The sequence below is a fragment of the Chinchilla lanigera genome, unplaced genomic scaffold, assembly GCF_000276665.1.
Source record: "Chinchilla lanigera isolate Chin_1 unplaced genomic scaffold, ChiLan1.0 scaffold00021, whole genome shotgun sequence".
NCBI lineage: Eukaryota > Metazoa > Chordata > Mammalia > Rodentia > Chinchillidae > Chinchilla > Chinchilla lanigera.
In genome coordinates, this window is record NW_004955422.1 from 25,171,880 (window position 1) to 25,191,665 (window position 19,786).

The 19,786-nt window shown below is 52.0% G+C and overlaps 1 protein-coding gene across 2 annotated transcripts in view; it reads right to left on the reverse strand.

Annotated features, from left to right (window-relative positions):
* The window catches only part of Dlgap4 (discs, large (Drosophila) homolog-associated protein 4), a 122,325-nt gene that overhangs the window by 72,966 nt on the left and 29,573 nt on the right, over positions 1-19,786 (reverse strand). For both annotated transcript variants that reach the window (XM_005384741.2, XM_005384740.2), the window contains exon 2: positions 1,091-2,161. In XM_005384741.2, coding sequence (XP_005384798.1) covers positions 1,091-2,089 — 999 coding nt within the window. In that variant the 5' untranslated portion in view covers positions 2,090-2,161. The remainder of the gene's footprint in view (positions 1-1,090; positions 2,162-19,786) is intronic.

Genomic DNA, 19,786 nt, shown 5'->3' on the forward strand with positions numbered 1-19,786 from the left:
CAACTAAGGGAGCAGATTGAGAGCGACAAAAGCCCTAAATACATAAAAGTTACCTAGATTTCTATTTCTTTCTATTGGGGGAAAAAAAGGAGCCTCCCCCATAGTCTTACTGTCTCTGGAGTTTTATATAGAATGATAAGAACTCAGGCTTTGTCAGACCTTGAAGTTCCTTTCCTTCAAAATATATGTTATGTGGGTATCCAAGGTCCAGCCAGACCTGTGCTCATATATCCCTGGGATGAGGCACTCACTCCCTACAGAAGCAGCCCCTTTCGTCTGCAACCTGCTCCCTGTAACTTCCAACCCCAGCTGTCCAGTTCACTGCCTCTTGCCTTGCCCTTGAGAACCCCAGGTCTGTGCAGCAGCAGGGATGTCTCCAAGGCTTCTGCCACTTTCAAGTTGTGTAGCTTTGGTGCATAATAAGCACCTCGATAAACATTAGCATATGAAAGAAGGAAGTTCCCCCAAGCCAGTCAGGGCCTCTAGGGCTGGTGACCCTTGGTGCTGTGCCCCATCCCATTCTGCTATCCTGACCCACTGTCTGTTCCTGTATCTTTCTCTCCCAGTATCCTGGTCACTGGGACTGTATCTTCTTTATTTTTAGCTTTGTTCACTTAATTGTCCATCTGTCCATCTACTCCTCCCACATTTCCTGAGTACTTCCTCCATGCCAGACCTTGTCCTGGGCCTTGGGGAACACACGGCTGCATCACATGTGGTCCCTCTCTTCAAGAAGCTGTCAGTACAATGGGGGTGGCAGGTAGGAGGCTGACAATTAGAATTGCCATGCATTGATTCTCTGAGGTGAGTGGGACGGCACAGCTTCCAGATTTTCCTTCTAAAGGGAAGGGGCATATTTTAGTCCCTTCTAGGGGCTGGGCTCAGAAGGGCCCTCATCAACAACCTGTTGAGAGCCTGATCAGTGGAGGGAATCCTCTTATTAGCAGGTGCCCCCAACCACCCACTTCAGAGCTGAACAGGATCCCAGAATGAAGCTACTTCCCACATGAATCTGAGCTAGAACAGGACCTAAAAACCAGTGCAGCTTGTCTACCAGCCCTCATCCCATCCAACCCCGGAGGATACCCACCTGTAGGTAATGGTAGGCTAGACCCTGGTGGCAGGACTTGGACTTTAGCAGGCTCTTGTCCAAAGTGGCTGAGGTCTTTTGGCAGACCTCATGGGCGTGGCTGAGGGTCAGAGTGGACCAGGAGCCCCGTTTGACATAGTTGGTGTCCGTACCTACCCCAAGGCTGGGGCAGGCAGCGGGGGGCGCAGGCGGGGGTGGAGGGGCAGTCAGCTCGGTGGTGTTGTTCTTGGTGGCTTTGAGCATGTGCCCGCTGATGGTGTTGTAGGCGTGCATGAAGTAGCGCGGCTGGCTGCGTTCTGCCTGGCGGCCTAGAGTCATCAGCCCAGAGGCTGGGCCGCTGCTGCGGAAGGCACCACCCTCACCGTCCAAGTTGTCATCGGAACTCCACCAGCCTGAGATATTGGAGCGGCTGCGCCGTTTGGGCTCCCCAGCCTTGGCCCGCTCCTTGCTTTTGGCCCTCCGGCCCTTGCCGTCCTCCATGCCACCTTTCTTGCTGCCATTACTCCCGACCTTGCCTGCTGTGCCCTCCAGTGAGGGTGCTTTTGTGAAGAAGAGTCGCTGGACAGAGTGGACCAAGTGGCGGATGCGGCCAGGGCTCTCACCACGGGCCTTGGCCTCGCCGCGGGGGAACTGGAGGGTGCTGAAGCCATCACGGTGGATGGGCAGCTGCTTCTCAAACTGGTCCAGGAGGTTGGCAGGCAGCCGGTTGATCTTGGTGGCCTGGGCATGGCTGGGGAAGGGGCTCTCCTCTGGCACCTCAAAGTGGGAGTTGTAGTGGATGCGGGGGAAGGTACTGCTGGGTGGTGGCAGCTGGTTGTTGAGTGGGAAGAGGCCGTCGCCTGGCAGGGTGTTCTGTCCTGGGAAGCGGGCCTCGCGGGTGAAGGCCTCTGTGGGTGATAGCAGGTAGGGGTTGTGGTCAGGCCCTGCGAACAGGGGCTCATGAGGTGGGTCCAGGCTGTCCGAGAGGTGGCGGGGGCGGCTGTCGCCGAGGCCTTTCATGATCCCGGCCCGTGGGCAGGGGCCGTTGCCCTAGCAGGGCGCCCGGGTCACGTCTCCCGGGCAGCAGCTATTCTGAGGAGAGAAGACAAACAGAGGTCAGCTGGATGTGGAGAGGACAGGGTGCTGGGAAGGTCAGACCTTCGGGTTGAGAAGATCTCCGAAGTCAAGGAGTCAGCCTTGCTTTTGTGCAGTCAGGGATGAGGACACACACGGAGGCCCACATCTTGTAGGTGTAAGTAGAAGTTCTAACTCAAGCCAGCCCACTGGTAGACAAAGCTCCTCCTCTCTCCTGACTTAGTGCCTAGACCTTCATAGTAACCTGCACCAGTCTCGGTCTCCTTCAAATTCAACAGTGGAATGGGTAGTGAGAGCTATTTGCTCCCATCCTCTTTCTCTCCCTGCTAGAAGTGGCACACACAGATGCATCCTACTCAGACATCCCAGCTCTGTCCACAAACTCCAGACAGATACCTCTCAGCCAAGGGATGGTCTTCTGGTAGCATTAGTCTCCCATGGGAAGATCTCCTGAAAGCAGGCTTGGGGCTTTCTGGACAGGAACTCCCAGGGCCCTAGTATCCAGGGAATGGTCTAAAAGGGGGCATGTGAACCCCTGCTGAGCCTGTCCCTTGATCCCTTCAATGTGTCTTTCCTTATGGGGAAGACACAAGCATTTAGAAAGTAGGAGAGTAGCCAGAGAGTAGCACCCGGCAGGGGCCCATCTTACCTGTGTGCTGTCCAATGCTGCTTTAGCAGAAGAATCCTTGTCAAGTGTAAACCCTCTGTAAACACCCACTCTCTCCCACACTAAATGTCTATTGGGAGAGACCTCTGGGCTAGATCCTGGAGGTCAATGAGGTTGAAGAGGCCCACAAGCCCACAGGCTCATCATTCCAACTGGGATAAAGCCATGAGAGCCTAGAACAGAGTTCTCAGAGTGAGAACAGAGGCACATTCTTGGGACTAGGTGGGTAAGCTCCTGCTCAGGGACTCCCAGGGCTTGGTCTGGCTTGTGCTTGGTGTGCAGAGAGGGTCAGCAAGGAGCAGGGCTGGCTGTGGCACAGCAGGGGAGTGAGAGGCAGGAGGCTCCCCGAGGGACTGGGCCAGCCTGAAGGTTGCCGCTGAAGCCAAGCATGATAGCCCCCAAAGATGCTCATGTCCTTGTTCAAAGGAACTTTGCAGATGGGGTTACTTTCCAGATGTGGTTAAATTAAGAGCCTAGAAATAGGGAGATTACTATGGGTTATCTGATTGGGCACAACTAATCCCAAGGGTCCTTATCAGAGGAAAGTATGCAGGTCAGAGAGGATACGGCGATGGAAACAGAGGCCACAGCGATGCCGGGTCATGAGCCAGGGGATGCAGACAGCCTTCAGAAGATGGCAGTGGCAAGGAGGGAGTTTTTTTCTAGCACTTCCAGTAGGAAAGCCTGGTGACTCACTGAGTCAAGGCTTCTGACCTCTAGAACTGTAAGAAGGCCCAGCCAGATGGCCTCCTGGGGGACAAGAGGGTTAGCTGGAGGAACAAACAGCACAGGGCCACACAGGGCCAGGTCTGAAACTCAGATCTGCAAAGAAGGGGACAGCACTGGGGTTGGCACCACCAGCCGAGGGGCAGAGGGTGGGAAGGATGGAACAACACACGGAGGTGCCGCAGCACAGGGGCCTTCCGCCAGGCCCCGCGTGGCCGAGTTGCTCTCCGCTCCTCCAGCCCCACCCCACCTTTTGCTCCCTATCTGCCCAGTAGGCTCCTCACTGTGCTGCGTTTTCTTCATAGTTCTCATTACTCTCTGTAATTTTCACATTTAACTGTTTGCTAGCTTAATTTTTTTTTTTTTTTTTTTTGGTTTTTCTCCGGTACCGGGAACCGAACTCACGACCTTGCGCTTGCCAGGCAGGCGCTTTTGCCGCTGAGCTAAATCCCCAGCCCCTTTGCTAGCTTATTGTCTGTTGTCGGATGGTACATTTTAGAGCTTCAAACTGGTTCTTGGAGGTTACCTCCTCCATTCCCTCTGCCAAAGCTGGGTTCTGGACATGTTCTTTTTTAAAAAACTGGAAGCCTAGCTCATTTATTTTCTGACCTCCTCTTACTCTAATACATGTGTCATAGAAAGCCTGTATATTTTCCCTTGAGCACTTATTTGGATGCATCTCATAGATTTTATTTCTCCAGTTTTTCCCCACCTTTTAAAATGAGAAGAAATTCATGTAACAAATTTAGCCATTTTAAAGTGTACATTTAAACTGTGCAATTCAGTGACATTTAGCACATGCCTACTGTGCAGCTACCACTCTAGTTTCAAAATTTTTTCATGGCTGCAATAGAAAACCCTGTACCCAACAGCAATCATTCCCTGTTCCCTCTTCCCAGACATCAATTTGATTCCTGTCTCTAAGAATTTGCCTATTTTCCATGGTTTATTTTTACTGTAGTAAAATCTATATAACATAAAATTTGCCTTTTTTTTTTTTTTTTCTTGAGACAGGTCTTGCTTATGTAGCCCAGGCTGGCCTCGAACTCGCAACAATCCTCCTGCCTCAGCCTCCCTAGTGCTGGGATTATAGGTGTGTGCCACCATGCCCAGAAAAATTTGCCACTTTAACCATTTTTAAGTGTGCAATCAAGTGACATTAAGTACACTCACAATGTTGTATAACCGCCACCACCACCACCCTTGTCTAGTTCTGAAACATTTCCATGATCTGAAACAGAAACTCTGTACCCATTAAGCAGTGAATCCTCATTTCTCCCCTTCTCCTAGACCCTGGTAATTACTACTCTACTTATCACTCTGAATTTGCCTCTGACAGATATTCCAAATAAGTGAAACTGTACAACACTTGTCATTTTGTGTTTGGTCTATTTCACGAAGCTTACTGTTTTCAAAGTCCATCTATGGTGTAGCATGTGCATACAATCATATATTCCTTGATGATGGGGACACCTCTTGAGAAACGTGTCACAAGGAGATATCGTTGTGTAACAGAGTGCGCTTACACAGACTAAGATGGCTATGGTGTCCCTAGGTGAATTAATCCTATGGGACCTTGGTCAGACATATTGCCTGCTGTTGACCAAAACATTGTTATGGAGTCCATGACTGTATACACCACACTTTCTTTATCCACTCATCTGCTGATGGACATTTGGATTGTTTCCATCTTTGACTATTGCAAATAATGCCGATATGAACAGTGGCACAGAAGTATGTATCTGTTTGGGTTTCAGTTTTCCATTCTTTTGTGTATATATCTGATAACTGAACTCCAGCCACACCATTTTATAGTCTCACCACCAGTGTACACAGGTTCCAATTTCTCCACATCCCATTAGCATGTGTTATTTTCCTCTTCTGTAAGTACAGCCATCATAGTCGGTATAAACTGGTATTTCATTGTGGCTTTGATTGGTGTCTCCCTGATGACTGATGTGCAGCACTTTTTTTGGGGGGGGTACTGAGGATTGAACCCAAGGCCTTCACACTGAGCTGCATCCCCAGACCTTTATTTTTATTTTGAGACAGGGTCTTACTAAGTCATTAAGTTCCAGGGCTGGGCTTGAACTTGCAGTCCTCCTGCCTCAGCCTCCCAGAATACTGAATTACAGGCGTGTGCCACCACACCTGGGAATGTGGAGCAGCTTTTCATGTGCTCATTGGCCATTCATGTATCTTCTTCAGAGAAATGTATGTTGCAGTCTTTTGCCCATTTTATAATTGGGTTGTTGTTGAGCTTTAGGAGTTCTTCATGTTCTGGATACTAAACTCATTACATATATGGTTTATACTGAAAGGAACAGTTAATGATTAATTATTTGATTAATGTTGCACATCTATATTTATTTTCTTGAGAAACTACCTTGAAGCTATCAATATGTAATACAACAACCATTGTTAATTTCCTATCACTTTGTCTGTAATTCAATATTGCTTGTATTGTTCTTATGCTGCTTTGTAAATGGATGTCTGTTTGTTAATATGTTTTGGTTCTTTTCTTATTAAAATAAATTTTAAAAATAAAATAAAATAAAAAGATATATGGTCTACAAATATTTTCTCCCATTCTGCCCCTAGATTTTGCTTGTGTGTTTGTGTGGTACTAGGGATGGAATACAAGGGTGCTCTTCTGCTGAGCTACATCCCCGGCCCCCCTTTTTTTCTCTATTTTGAAAGGGTCCTGCTAAGGTTCCCAGACTGGTTTTGAACTTGCAATCCCTCTGGCTCGGCCTCCCAAGTAGCTGGGACTATAAGCATGCATCACCTCACTACCCCCACTCAACACAATGCCCCCTTAGTACTGGGGACTAAACCCAGCACCTTCACACTGAGCTGGATCCGCAGACTTTTTTCATTTTTTATTTTTAGACAGGGTCTGTCTTAGTTTCTTTTCTCATTACTGAGACAAAATACCTGACACCCAAAGTTAAAGGAGGAAAGGTTTATTTAGCTCACAGTTTGTAGAGTTTAAAAGTCCTCCTTCCCAGGCACCAGGCAGGGTGGAAGAAAAGAAACAGTTCATAGCGGGCAGAAGGTAGCAAAAGCAACGAGGCCTTTCTATCCTTTCACAGCTCTTTCTATCCCTTATATCTTATCCAGGTTACTTAGGGCAGATAGCACCTACACCCTTAATCCTAGTGGCCTTGATCCTAGCATTGCACCATGAATCCATTCCAGCGTCACACACTCTAGATCCAGCCACCTCTGAAAAAGCCCCACTTATGACCGCATGAGGCTTTGGGGGGACATCTAGACACAAGCCATCATAGGGTCTCACCAGGTTGTCCAGGCTGGGCTGGAACCTGCAGTCCTCCTGCCCCAGCTTCCCAGAGCGCTGGGATTATAGGTACGCACCACCAAGTCTGGCTTCTGTTGGTTTCTGATAGCACTTTCCTCCTTTCCCACAACTGACCACTCATTCTTTCTTTCCCCACTAACACTGACGGCCTCTCTTCTCAGCTACCCCTGGCCTATTAGTTCCACAAAGAAAATGAGTTCATTCTCTTGACTTTCTTGAGGGCAGGGGCCGGCACTTCTCATGCAAGGCAGAGGACTGAAAAGGACCCTGGAGATGGACCTATGTGGATGCTGTGCTGGCCACCCAGGTTTCCCTGCACAGAGGCGTCCCAGCCTCCAGCTGGAGCAAGGCCGCCGAAGGTTCTGCCAAGTTGCTGCCAGGGCTTGCTCTCCGCCAAAGGGAGACAGCTCACCAGGGTTATGCTCCTTCCCCAGAGCGGGTTGCATCTCCTAACTAGTGGACTTTGGGCACCAAGCTATGACTCCTCTGGCGCAGCTGTGGACAAGGTAAGGGTTGTCTTAGCTCCAGAGCTCCTGTGGGATTAGCTGAGGACTTTGTTGACTGCACTGGGGCTCCCTCCTCCACTCAGTCCTGCCTCCTCACCTCTCACAGGTGTCCCTAAGTGGCTGCCCAAGGAACTTCTGCATGCAGACTCCAAGTCCTAAGGCAGGTCAGACCTGGATTCTACTTCCTTACCACCTTGCTGCAGGACATTGAGTGATCTAATTATTTTCCATCCCCAGCCTCAGTTTTCTCATCTATAACATGGCGATGGTGAGTTTTGCCTTTCAAGATTATGATGCGGGCTAATTACAGTGTTATGCAGAAGGCCCCCACACCTCTGTTGCTCAGTCAACAGCAGTCATGCTCCCCTCCTCCCCTTTGGCTGAGCTCTTGGGGAGCCACTCAGGCCGAGGCTTTCCCACTGGGACTTTGCCCAGCATGGTGGAAAGTGCATGCAGTTGGATCTGGATTCAAATCCTAACTCTTGCCCTCTGTGGGCCTCAGTTCCCCGTCTAGGCAGTAGGGGGTTTGCATGAGGATGATCTGAGCATCTGGCCACACTGGCTCCTTGGCTCTGGCTTGGTGGGCATGAGTTCCTTAGCCACCCAACACCCAGGGGTGGCAAGATTGTCACCTTGGGGCAGTCTTAAAATAGGCAGCCTCGGCCTTGCAGGGGAGCAGCTGGCTGCCTGGCACTGTCTTTGTCAATGAGCTATACTTAGGCCCATCCGGGTGCCCGTAATTACCTCTCATTAATATAAGCCTCATTGCCCTCATGGAAACGAGGAAATAGCAGAGCTGCTGCCTCCGGGAGTCCTCTCTACTCCCTGATGCCTCTGTGCTGCAGCCGCTCTCCCTACCTGCCACAGAACCGGGCCTCCCTGCCCTCCCCTACCATGGAACCAGAGGGGGCCTGTGAGCAGCAGAGACCTAATTAGGGACCAGGCCGGGAACAGAACCCAGCACGGCTCTTCCTGAAGCAGCACTCACCTGCCTGCATCATAATCCAGAAACTTCTGTGGATCTCTCTCCCTCCTCAGTCCAAACTCCTTGGTGTGGCAGACGACCCACACTGACCTAGCCCTGAGCCATTTTTCAGATACGACCCAGTCTGCTTCCCTTCCTCATAACTCTTTCCTTTAACCAGCCTGGATACCTTACCATTCCCACTTCAGTCTGCCACATTTGCTGCTCCTGGGAAGACGAGTTCCGTCGAAGGCTGTATTAGCAGAGGGAGACGGCGAGCACAGAGAGGACACAGTCCTGCTCAGTGCTGGGCCCCGTCAGTGAGGGAGGAGCAGACGCACAGAGCAGGGCAGAGTGGTGAGCTGAAGATGAGGGGCTGGAAATGGAGTGGAGAGGGATGGCGGAGTATTCCGGGACACTCACAGCAGGGCACGGGTGAAGTGGGAGAGAGGCAGCCTGTGCTGACCTGTGACTTTCGGTGCCCCTTGCGCCTCTCTTCAGCTCGTGCTGGGCCTGCTCCGTCTCTGGCTGGCTTCTCCTCTGGCCTCTCCTCCATGAAGGATCTGACGCTCTCCTCTCCCTCTGCACTATCCCCCATCCTGCTGTGTGGCTTCAGCACCACCTGTATCTGACAGCTCCTAAATTTATGTCTTCTGCCCAGGCTTGCTCTCAAACACGACTCTTATCGATGACAGCCTCCCTGACATCTCACCCTGGCTGTCTGATGGTCCAAGATGGAGCACGGCCCGCCCGCCTCACCTGCGCTCCCGCAGTCTGCCCAGCTCGGCATATGACGGCACCACCCTCCTGTTCGCTCAGGTCAGAAGCCCGACGCATCCTTCACTGCTCATAGTCTCACCCCGCATCCCATTCCGCGGCCTGGCCTTCCTCAAGTCCCCAGCAACCCCCACTGCTCACCCTGTCCCAGCACTGCCCGGGGCCAGGTTCCTGGTCCCTCACCCAGGCACCGCTGCTCAGATCCTTTCAAAGATGACTGAGGCCCTTGCACTAAAAGCCAGTCATTAAGTCTGGTTCTCCCAACTCCACTTCCTGCCCTTGCTCCCTCGGGTCTCCATTCTGCTCCATGACCACGGGCCATTTGCCCCCTCTCACCCCTCCTGGCCTGTCGCCTGCAGTTCTCCGACCTCGTCTGTCTTTGTGATATCGCTCACTCCTCTCAGGCCTCACATGTACCAGAGAGGCCAGCCAGAACCCCTCTCCACTGTATCACCCGCTGAACAGCAAGGACAGCGCGCATCTTTGTCACTGCTGGGTCACTGGCGCTGAGCACAGGGCCTGGACACAGCAGCGGCTCCTAGAGATCTCATCAAATGAAAGCCTCGAGGGGGCTACCGATGCTGCAGTCAGTGGGGCACCTGCAGGGTGGTCCGTTGTCTGCTCTTGCTGTGTGGTGACCCTCACTGAGCATGTGCGATGTGTCAGGCTCCCGGACGCAGGAGCTCACTCAGCCGCTCACTCTCTCTCTTCCTGGTGGGAGCTCGAGGTCATGGGCACCAGCTTCCAACATGCACCCTGCAGCCTTCAACCCTTGCTGTTCAGGTCCGCAGGAACACCTGGCCCCAGCGTGGGCAGGGCCTGTGTAACCAACGGACATCACAGAATGACATCTGAGGCCAGCTCAGGGCAGCCACGGTAACTTCCACTTCTGTCTCTGGCAAAGTCAGCTGCCATGCTGTGGGCACAAGAGCCCTAAGGAGAGCGCCACGTGGCAGCAGCTGAGGCCTCCTGCCAGCCACTTGCCAATCATGTGAACAAGCCACCTTGGAAGCCTCTTCTCATGGCAGCAACCCGGCTGCCAACTTGACTGCAGCCTCTGGAGAGACCCTGGGCCGGAGCCGGGAGGTTGCTCCCAGGGTCCTGAGGGACACAGCCAAGTTCACTGTACTACCAAGTATGTGGGTGTTCTATTATGCAAGAACAGGCCGGAGAAGTCGCCAGCGGGGAGAGTGGAGCTGGCGTGACTCGGAGCTCCCATCCCCTGGCCCTGTCCCCCAGGCTGAGAGCCCCAGCTCCCTTTCATCTCCGACAGCTCTGTTATCCTCACAAATTCAAGGTCCAACTTGTTTCCAGCCTAAGTTCGTGTCCATAGCAACTGTTTGAAAAGCGTGACATTCAATCAACTGGTTGTTTGGTCAAGATCCTAGTCATTGGCTGCTAAGGTCATGTGGCCAACAGTGTCCCCAGCATGGTCTCTCCTCTGCTTGGAGACACAGCAGAATTCCTGGAACTTTCCCGAGAGTGAACTCTGCACACAGGGCTTAGTATGTGGGCGCTGCAGCTCCTTGGGGATGCGTGGCACAGATGTGGAGGGATGGGGTTCGTAGAGACAGGGCTTCGGTGGGACCACACCCCACATAAACCCACCTGGCCTCAGCTGAGGCTTCAGAGGTCACAGAGGGCCCCTGCTATGCACTTCTCCATGTGTGGGAGACGAAGAAAACAGAGGCAAGAATTAGAAGCTCCGAGACTCTCAGAACAAAGGGACTACAGATACAGAATCACAGTCATCCTCAGAAAAAACCTGCATGGAATCGCCTGACCCAGTTCCTCCAAGCCCCTTCAAGGCCTCCTCTCATCCTCAGGCAGAACCCTAGGCTCCTCCTCCTCACTTGGCCACACTGATCTCATTAGTTATTTTTCCAGCACCACCAGCTCTTTGTGGCCACAGAACCTTTGCCTGTGCTGCTCCCTCCACCTGAACCTTTTCTTCTCAACTCTTCACATATCCAGCTGCTTCTGTTGATTCAAGTCTCCACTCAAATACCACCTCTTCAGAGACCTTCCTGACCTGTCTCTAAGAAGACTCCTCTATTCTACCCTGCTTTCTCGATAACCTGAATGATTTCCTTCAAAGCAGGTCGTCATCCTGCTGGGTTCCTTATGTTCTTGGAACATAAGGATGTCTCCCTTTCCCTATATGCACCAAGAGGGGAGGGACCACACCTGTTTCTTTTTCCACACTACCCCCAGTGCTAAACGTAAAGCTGGCACACAGTAGGCGCACAATACAAAGCTGCTAAATGAATGAGGGAGTCAGACAGACAGAGCCTCAGAGGTGGATGTGGGGAAGGGTGGGAGCTGCCTGACGGGAGAGAGGGGATTGACTGCTGGCCCCTTCCATTCTCTTTCTTGCTTCTCTGAGTCTGGGTCTTGGATGGGCTGGTCTGGTGATTCAGTTCCTGAGGACCTTCCTGACAATACTCTCTCATTAGCCTCCTTTCCTGTTTGACAGTCTGAAGCTCAGAGGAGACATCCCCTCCTCCAAGATGTCTTTAGCCTTGCAAGCCGGAGGCTCCTCTGGTATCCTCCCAAGATGGAGGTTACCACCCTCAGCATCACAGGGAGCTCCAGTGTCTCTCTGAGCCAGGAGGAAGACCCTGTGCGTTGTGTAAACGCCAGTGCACGAAGAGGGTGACGCATCCTGCTTTGCCTGGATTCCACCCGTAGCTCTGAGTCCCTGGCAGTTACTCCTCTGCTTCATTCTCAAAGTGTCACAGTTGAGATGATGAATTATATGCTTATTCCAAGCATGAAGGACTGTGGGGATGCAGGGCAGAGGAAGTGGGGTCTGTAGCCAAAGGAGAATAAATGAGCCTGGTCTGTGCTTCCTCTCTGGATTCCTAAGCCAAGACCCCTCAATCCTAGAGGAGCCTGGGTTACCGACCTTTACCTAGGAAGGGCCTGAGTTGGAGGACAAGACAATGACCAAGACCAGGGACTCTGCTCCTGTCTAGCTCTCTCCCCTCCACCTCCAGGCCACTACCATTCACCAGACACTGGGTGTCTGGGAGATGGGAATGTGGGCTCCAGAGCCAGCACCCTGGAATTTGGGTCCTAGCACTGACATTTACTTGCTGTGTGATCTTGAGCTGGTTACTTAACCTCTCCAGTGTCCTCTAAGCGTTGCTGGGAGAGATATGCAAGGTAACACAGACTAGGCCCAGTGCCTGGCGCACAGTGAGCACCTCTGCAAGAACTAGCCACCACAGCAGGAGGGCAGGGTGCTGGAGAGAGCGTGGACTCAGGAGGCAGACAGGGTGGGGCACTGTGTTCAGCCACTGAAAAGTTCAGGGAGGGACTAGGACCTGGCCCTGTCACACAGCACATCAGTGGTAGCTGGGCTTTGTACGCAGGCCTCTGGACTTCTAGGCCAGTCTCCCTGGAGCTGTTAAACCGACAAAGGCTGGGCGTGGCCTGGGCTCTGGGCACTTTCTGAGCGGCCCTCATTCCTCCTTGTGTTCTCAGAGCTCATCTGTCTAGACCTGGTCTACATTCAATTAAACCTAGTTAGAACTAAATTTAAAAATTCAGTCACACTAGCCACTTTTCAAGGGCTCTGTGGCCACACTGGGCCACACTGGCGTGCAGATACACACCACCTGCGTCAGTAAGATCTGCTCCGGGGGTAGCATGGGCCGAGAACTTGGCCACTTCTGCACGGAACTGGAGCGGGTCAGGGCTGGGGCTCTGCCCTCTGCACAGCCCTCTGCCCTCTGCAGTCCCCACAGGAGACTTGCTAACACCTCTGGGCTGTGGTGCTGCTCAGCACTGACCCTGTTGTATCTGGTCCAGCCTCTTGTGCTCTGCTTTGCCACCTGGGCTCAGGCAGCGGCTGGGACTTGCCCAAGAACACACAGCAGGTGGAAGCGTGGAGGCTGCGGTGTCCTGACTCAGAGAGTCAGTCAGACCACTTCATCAGAGCTGCTGGCCAACACAGTTTCTGCTGATGTCTTTTATTTTTTTTTATTTTTTTTATTTTTTGGTCTTTTTGAGACAGGGTCTCGCTCTGCAGTTCAGGCTGGCCTTGAGCTCACTTTGTAGCCCAGGCTGGTCTCAAACTCACAACAATCCTCCTGCCTCCCGAGTGCCGGGATTACAGGCATACACCACCACACCCGGGTAGTTTTTGCTGATGAATAAAAGCCAAAACCCCTCCCTAAGGGGGATGTTCCTGGAGCCCATCAGAAAGGCTAGTGGGGGACAGCTGGCTGCAGCTGCAGGGCAGGCACCTGCCAGCCTCATGGATGGCTCCTGGGTCACCATGGAGACAGGTCTGGGGCTGGGAAGGGATGGGGCAGATGCTCATCTCCTTCTGGTTCCAGCAAGGTCAGGCTGGAATGGAACCCAGTCACCTCTCTGCTGCCACTTTAAGGCCGTATTTGTTGTGCTTGTCCTGGCCCTCCAGTCCCGGCAGACTCACTGTGTGACCTCAGGCAAGTCATCTCCCCCATCTCCATTTTCCACTTGGAAAAAGAAGATGATGACCCCAACTGTGTGGGGCCATTGGGAGGAGCAAATGGGACTGGCTGGGTGGGAAGGTGCTTGTCAACTAATGGTGCCACAGGGAGAAGAGAACAGATTTTAGGCGCCTTCCAGCCTGGTATAAATCTCACCCCACTCTTCCCTCTCTGAGCCGTGGTTTCCTCACCTGGGAATATGGATACTTTACCTGCCATGCAGTGGAACATTATCCTACCCTCCAGGGATACGAAATCTTGATGTGTGTCACAGTTGAGAATCTTGAGACCATCATGCTCAGTGACAACCGGAAACCGAAGGCCACATACCGTATGATCCCACTTACATGAAATGTCCAGACCAGGCAAATCAGTAGGAGCAAGGAGGACATTAGTAGTTGCCAGGGGCTTGCAGGAGGGGGATGGGAGTGGGGATGGTTCAGGGTGTCCGTTAGGGAGGATATGAGATCTGGAATAGATGCTGAGGAGGGCTGTACAGCTTTGGGAATGTGCTTGATCCCGTGAATGGCAACTTTAAAATGGCTTACATGGCACACTTTACATGTATCCTATCATAATTTTTAAAAAAATCTCACCTGTGGGGTATGTGTGAGCCTCGGTGGGAATGTGAATAAAAAGCACCCAGAAGGTTTCTGGCAGGTGCTCAGTAAAGGTTGTTATAGGGTCCCCAAAAGTGGTGTGAGTTAACTGAAATCAGCCCCCTGGAGTGGGTCTTGTAGTTCCATTTCACAGAGATTAGGGCACACAGAGAAAGGATTTGTATATGGTTAAGCAGGTGTTGGAACTGCGGTTTGAACCCAGGCAGTTTGGTGCCAGAGCCCAAGCCACCAATCAGCTCCCTGCACTGCCTCTCAGCTTCAGGTAACTGCATCCAATCTGCCACCAGCTGCTGAAGCCCCTGCGCAGGCCAGGCTCAGGGACAGTACTCAACTGCCTGCTCCCCAAAACCTGGTGCCCGTCTGGGAGAGGACCACCAGGGGAGGGTCGTGCAGGGGACACGGTGGCCTGCCCTCTAGCCTCAGAGCTCTGACCATGAGCAGGTGCATCCTGGAGGCCACCTGTCTCGGCGAGTTCCACTCCAGCCTCCACTGAGGGACTGTCCTGGAAGGCCAAGCTGGCAAACAGCAGAACAAAATGATCAGAGTGCAGCACTTGCCAGCACATTTAATTTAATTCCTCCAGCATTTATGGGGCCTGTTCTGTGACTCCTATGGTCCCAGCCCTTAAAAAGCTTGTGGCCAAGTGCAGAAGGCAGAAATACACATGGCAATTAGACAGCGCATAAAAATGAATCCCAGGAAGTGTCAAAGCCAGGGGTGCGGCACGGTGAAGGGGGAGATTAATACTCACCGGGAGGACGCTCCAGTGGAGGTGGCATTTCAGCTATGTTGCTGAGGACAAGTAAGATATCAAAGGGAAGAGGGAAGGGAAGAGAATTTCCTAAAAGGGAAAGGCACTGACAAATTCATGGTCAAAGGTGGGAGATGCAGGGAGAGCTGGGAGCGGCAGGTTGTCCTGAGAGGGGTGGACTTGGGAAGAGAGGGGGACAGATGCCTGCGGAAAGATCACGCACAGCTGTGACAGCCATCCTGGGAGGGTGTCTAGATTTAAACTATAGGCCACCAGCCATCAAAACAGAGCGTGGTCCAAAGGCCACTGGCACCAGCAATTCCACTTCTAGGACTGACCCAGATGCCTTGCTTTATGCTCAAGGGAAGTGATGTGTATGAGGGTTTTCCTTAAAACATTATCTTCGCAAAAGCCTTAAAATAAACTAAATGTCCACCAGTGGACTGGATAAATTATGGTCCCAGACACTGTGGAATGCTGTGCAGCTGTGAAAAAGAGCAAGGCAGTACTGAGCATACTGATGTGAAAAGCTCTTCAAAGTATCTTGTGATGTGAAAACAGCAAGGAACAGAGCAGAGACATGACCACGGTCTTTGTTTGGGTTCTCTCAGGAGCAGACCTTTGGGTCTGGGAGGGAGGTGGTCCCAGCAATCACCGGAAAGGAACAGGTGCAAGGAAAGGCAGCTGAGGATGTCCAGTGGAGGTGTGGAGCTGAGGCTCCAGGCTGCTGGGAGCTCTACTCTCGTGTGAATGGGAATCCCAGTTAGCCACTGAGGGCCTAAGCAGGGGCGTATACACTCTACTTCCTCTGGGGACGGTTCAACTCCCCGGCACAGCGCCCCCACCTGGCAGGCGAAGGAAAGCCCTTGGCTGGACCGGGGCAGGGGTTTCTAGGAGGAAGCAGCGGGCATAAAGCAGGGCAGTAAGTTCCAGGGAGTAGAAGCCGGGCGCGCACAGTGTGTACCAATGAGGAGGGGTGAAAAGATATTGTTTATATTTGCCTATCTGGGGACGGTCCCTGAGAAACTAGGAAGAGTGGATAGCAGAGTAGGAGGGGGACTTTTTACTATGTTTCTTTAAAATGAAAAAAAAATAAGTCTTTTATTTTGGAATCATTTTTAGATTATTCCTGGTAGCAAAGATAGCACAGAGAGTTCCTGTGTAACTCTCACCCGGTTTCCCCTAATGTTACCATTTTACATAACAATGGTACATTTGTCAGAAGTAGGAAATTATCATTGGTGCATTACTATTAACAACTCCAGGCTTTATCCAGATTTCACCAATTACACTGTTGTCCTTTGTCTTTTTCAGGATCCAATCCAGGATATCATACTGCATTTAGTCTTTATGATTCTGACCCTGTAAATACATTGTTTGTTGCAAAAATTTATTTAAAAAAATAATAAACTACACAGGTGAGATGGTGCCTGTTTATAATCCCAGCTAATAGGAAGAACGAAACAGAAGGACTGCAAGCCTGGATAACTAAATGACACTCTGTCTCAAAGATAAAAAGGGATGAATGTGTAGCTCGGTGGCAAAGCACTTGCCTAGCATGCCTGAGGCCCTCGGTTCAGTCCCCAGCACCGCAAACCAAAACCAAAACAACAGACAAAAACCCCAAACCACACACAGCAAGCTTACACTCTGCCTTTGCGCTGTGCCCTCAGACCACTGAGAGTTTACCGTACATCATCCCTTTTAATAAAGTACACCATTTGTCTATCGTTTCCCCACAGCGCTAAGGTATTACTAATTCTGACTGAAAGAAGGAAACTGAGGATCCGAGCTAAGGAGCTAGATTCAAGCCTGGTTCTGTCAGACTCCTGCAGGCTTCCTGCTGTCCTTGGCCCTTTCTACAGGCAACCAGGACACACAGGCAGTTGAGGTCCTGGCTGGACCCTAACACACTGTATTTTAGGCTAGCCCCTGCCATTTGCTGAACCTCAGTTTCCCCATCTGTACAACCTGGGGTTGACTGGGTCTTCCAGCTGACTGCCCTGGGTGAAAGGGTCTCTACCCTGCCCCTCACCTCCACAGGATGGGCAGGTCACGCACAGAACTTGGTAATTTTAAGCCGTGCGGTGGAGAGACATCCGTGCCACCAGACATCTTGCGATGAGCGATACAGTACTTCCAGTGTAAAGAGGGGAGCCAATGCTGGCTGGGCCGGGCCCCAGGGGGTGCCCTGTCACCCTCTGTAGTCCTGTGACTGAGACAAACAGGGCATCTGTGCCATGCAGAGCCGCTGTGACTCATGCAGTGTGGCTGCAAGGATGAACTTTTCACCTCCACCCAGCTCCGCACTAGGGTGAATGGCTAGAGCGGGGTGACACCGTCACAGTCCCGGCTTCTCCCAGCAGCCTCCAGCCTGAGCCCTGGGACACCACTCATCTGCTCCATCACTGTCGCATCACTGAAGAAGCTGTGCTGGCCTCCACGTTGCTGTTACCTTGGCTCTTCTCTCAGGGACCAGCCTGGCACCATTTTCTTGTCTCCCCACCTACAGGGCTTAGAGGCATTTGGGACTAGCTGTTCCAATGCTAGTTTGTCAACTTTAGGGTGTCCTCATGCCGCCCTGTCCCACTCTCTAACATTTAACAGGTCACCAGGCGCTGCGGAGGGGCAGCCTCCGCACCACACCCGGCCCTTGCATCTCTCCCCACGCCCTTGGCACAGTTGGACCCACCTTGCTTTGCTGCAATTGGTTCCTGGCCCCCTCTGGCCTCCCCGCCCCCCCACTATTAAACTAGCACATGCCCAGATGGCATTCAGAAAATAGTCTTGCTCCCTGCTAGATGCCCTGTGTGCCCTCCTTGGAATTTCCCATGTGGTCTTCCAGAGATGGCCCAGCTTCCCCTTGCCCCATGCACCGTATATATAACTAGGGCTCACATAGCCTCATTATATATCACACCTTCTAAACACATGACACATGAAAGCTCATCTCTGACAGCCCCCTGAAGGGGTTAATCATGCTCATTAACACGTCCATTTTACAGATGAGGAGAGCAAGGCACTGAGGATAAATCATTGTCAAGGTTGCAGAACTGGGATTCAAATCCAGGCTGTCCAAGCACGGTCTATGCTCTTGACCTCCCTCTACTCTTCCTGCCCCCACCCGTGAGCTCCTTTCTAAAGACCCTGCCCTGGCTGCCCTGCTCCCTCAGGATTCAGTCTCCCTTCCATCCCCTCAGTCCTGCCCTGGCCAGCAGCAGTCTCTGAGCACACACCATTCATTCTTCCCCAGATATGCCTGCAGGCTATGTGCTCCTCTGCCTCCACTGTGTGTCTCTGGTTGGCCGGGTCTGCTGCAGGCCCAGCTCCCACCGCTGCCCCTGAAGGTGCTCCTCGACGCTCATAGGCCACCCAGTTCCAAGAGTTCAAACTTTGCCAACCCTGTGCTGGAGTGAGCTGTCAGGGGTCCATGGAGCAGGGGGCACCTCATAAGATGGGTGGTAGCCTTCTCCTTTGTATCTGATTTTTTGTTTCATTCATTCGTTCATTCATTCATTCTCTGATCCATCAGATACCCTCTAAGATAAACACCCTCCATGAGCCAGGCTGGGGCTCATTGGCAGAGCTGTCTTGTGGGAGAGACTGATGTCCCACCCAGAATTCATCCTCTCCACTCCCTGGGCCTCTCCATCCCCTCATATAGTCTCTAGTGCAGAGATGGCGAAGGTTTTAGAGCTTTCACTGATAATGAACAACTAACTGCGGCTCGAGGGCCATAGGTTCGCCACCACTGCTCTAGTGGAAGTGCTTGCAGGACAAGTTGTTGTGAGGGAAGATGGATAAAACAGGACCCACCTATGTGGGGGGGGGCAGGGTTTAAAGAGCAACGGCAGCCTGTCTGTCTGAGATGCAATGTCAGAGGTGACTGGGTGGTGCCCTGTAAGGGAACATCCAGCAGCCTGCCTATACATCCCTGGGGTCTCAGGTGACCATGGGCCTCCTCTGGCTCCTCTGCATGCCCTGCCCCTGAGTTTTACCACATGGGGCTCTGCAGCTGACCCTGAGTTCACCCTACCGGAATTCATGAATCACCAAATAAAGCCCCATTGTACAGATGTGGAAACTGAGGCTGGAAAGTAAAATTTCAGTTAAAAATTTATGGTTAAAATTTCAAAATCCAATCTTGTGATGGCTAAACTCCAAAATAGCTCTGAGTGGGTTTCATATCCTAATATTCACACTGTCTGGTCCGTTCTCTCCCAGATTGAGGCTAGGCTTGTCCTGTGCAATTAGTGGGATACTACTGCAGAAATGACAGTATGTGACGTCCAGAGCTAGGTTATAGAAGATCTGCTCTCTCTGTTCTATTGATTCCATGCCATGAGGCACTCAAGCAGCCTCATGGAGTGGTCCCCATGGGCTCCTGCCACTGAGCAGCTCAGACTATCCACTCCTGGAAGTTGCCTCTATGGCCTCAGCTTTGCCCTTTGGGATTATGGAAGATCTAACCTCTCCCGCTGTCCTGCGCTGGCTGCATTGGAATTGCATCCTGCTACGGTTTGAGTGTTTGTGTCCTCCAAAACCCATGTGGAAACTTAACTGCCACTATGATGGTGCTGCGAGGTGGCACCTAATGCTGTTATCTTGGGAGTAGGTTCGTTCTCACGGGTGTAGGCTCAGTCCCTCTTGCTCCGCCTCTACCCTTTTGCCATTTTATGACGCAGCAAAAAGGCCCTCACTAGATGCTGGGTCTTTCACCTTGGATTTCCCATTCTCCAGAACGGTGAGCCCATGAGCTCCTGTCCACAGCTGTCTGCAGTATTCTCTTACAGAGCACAGAGCAGCCT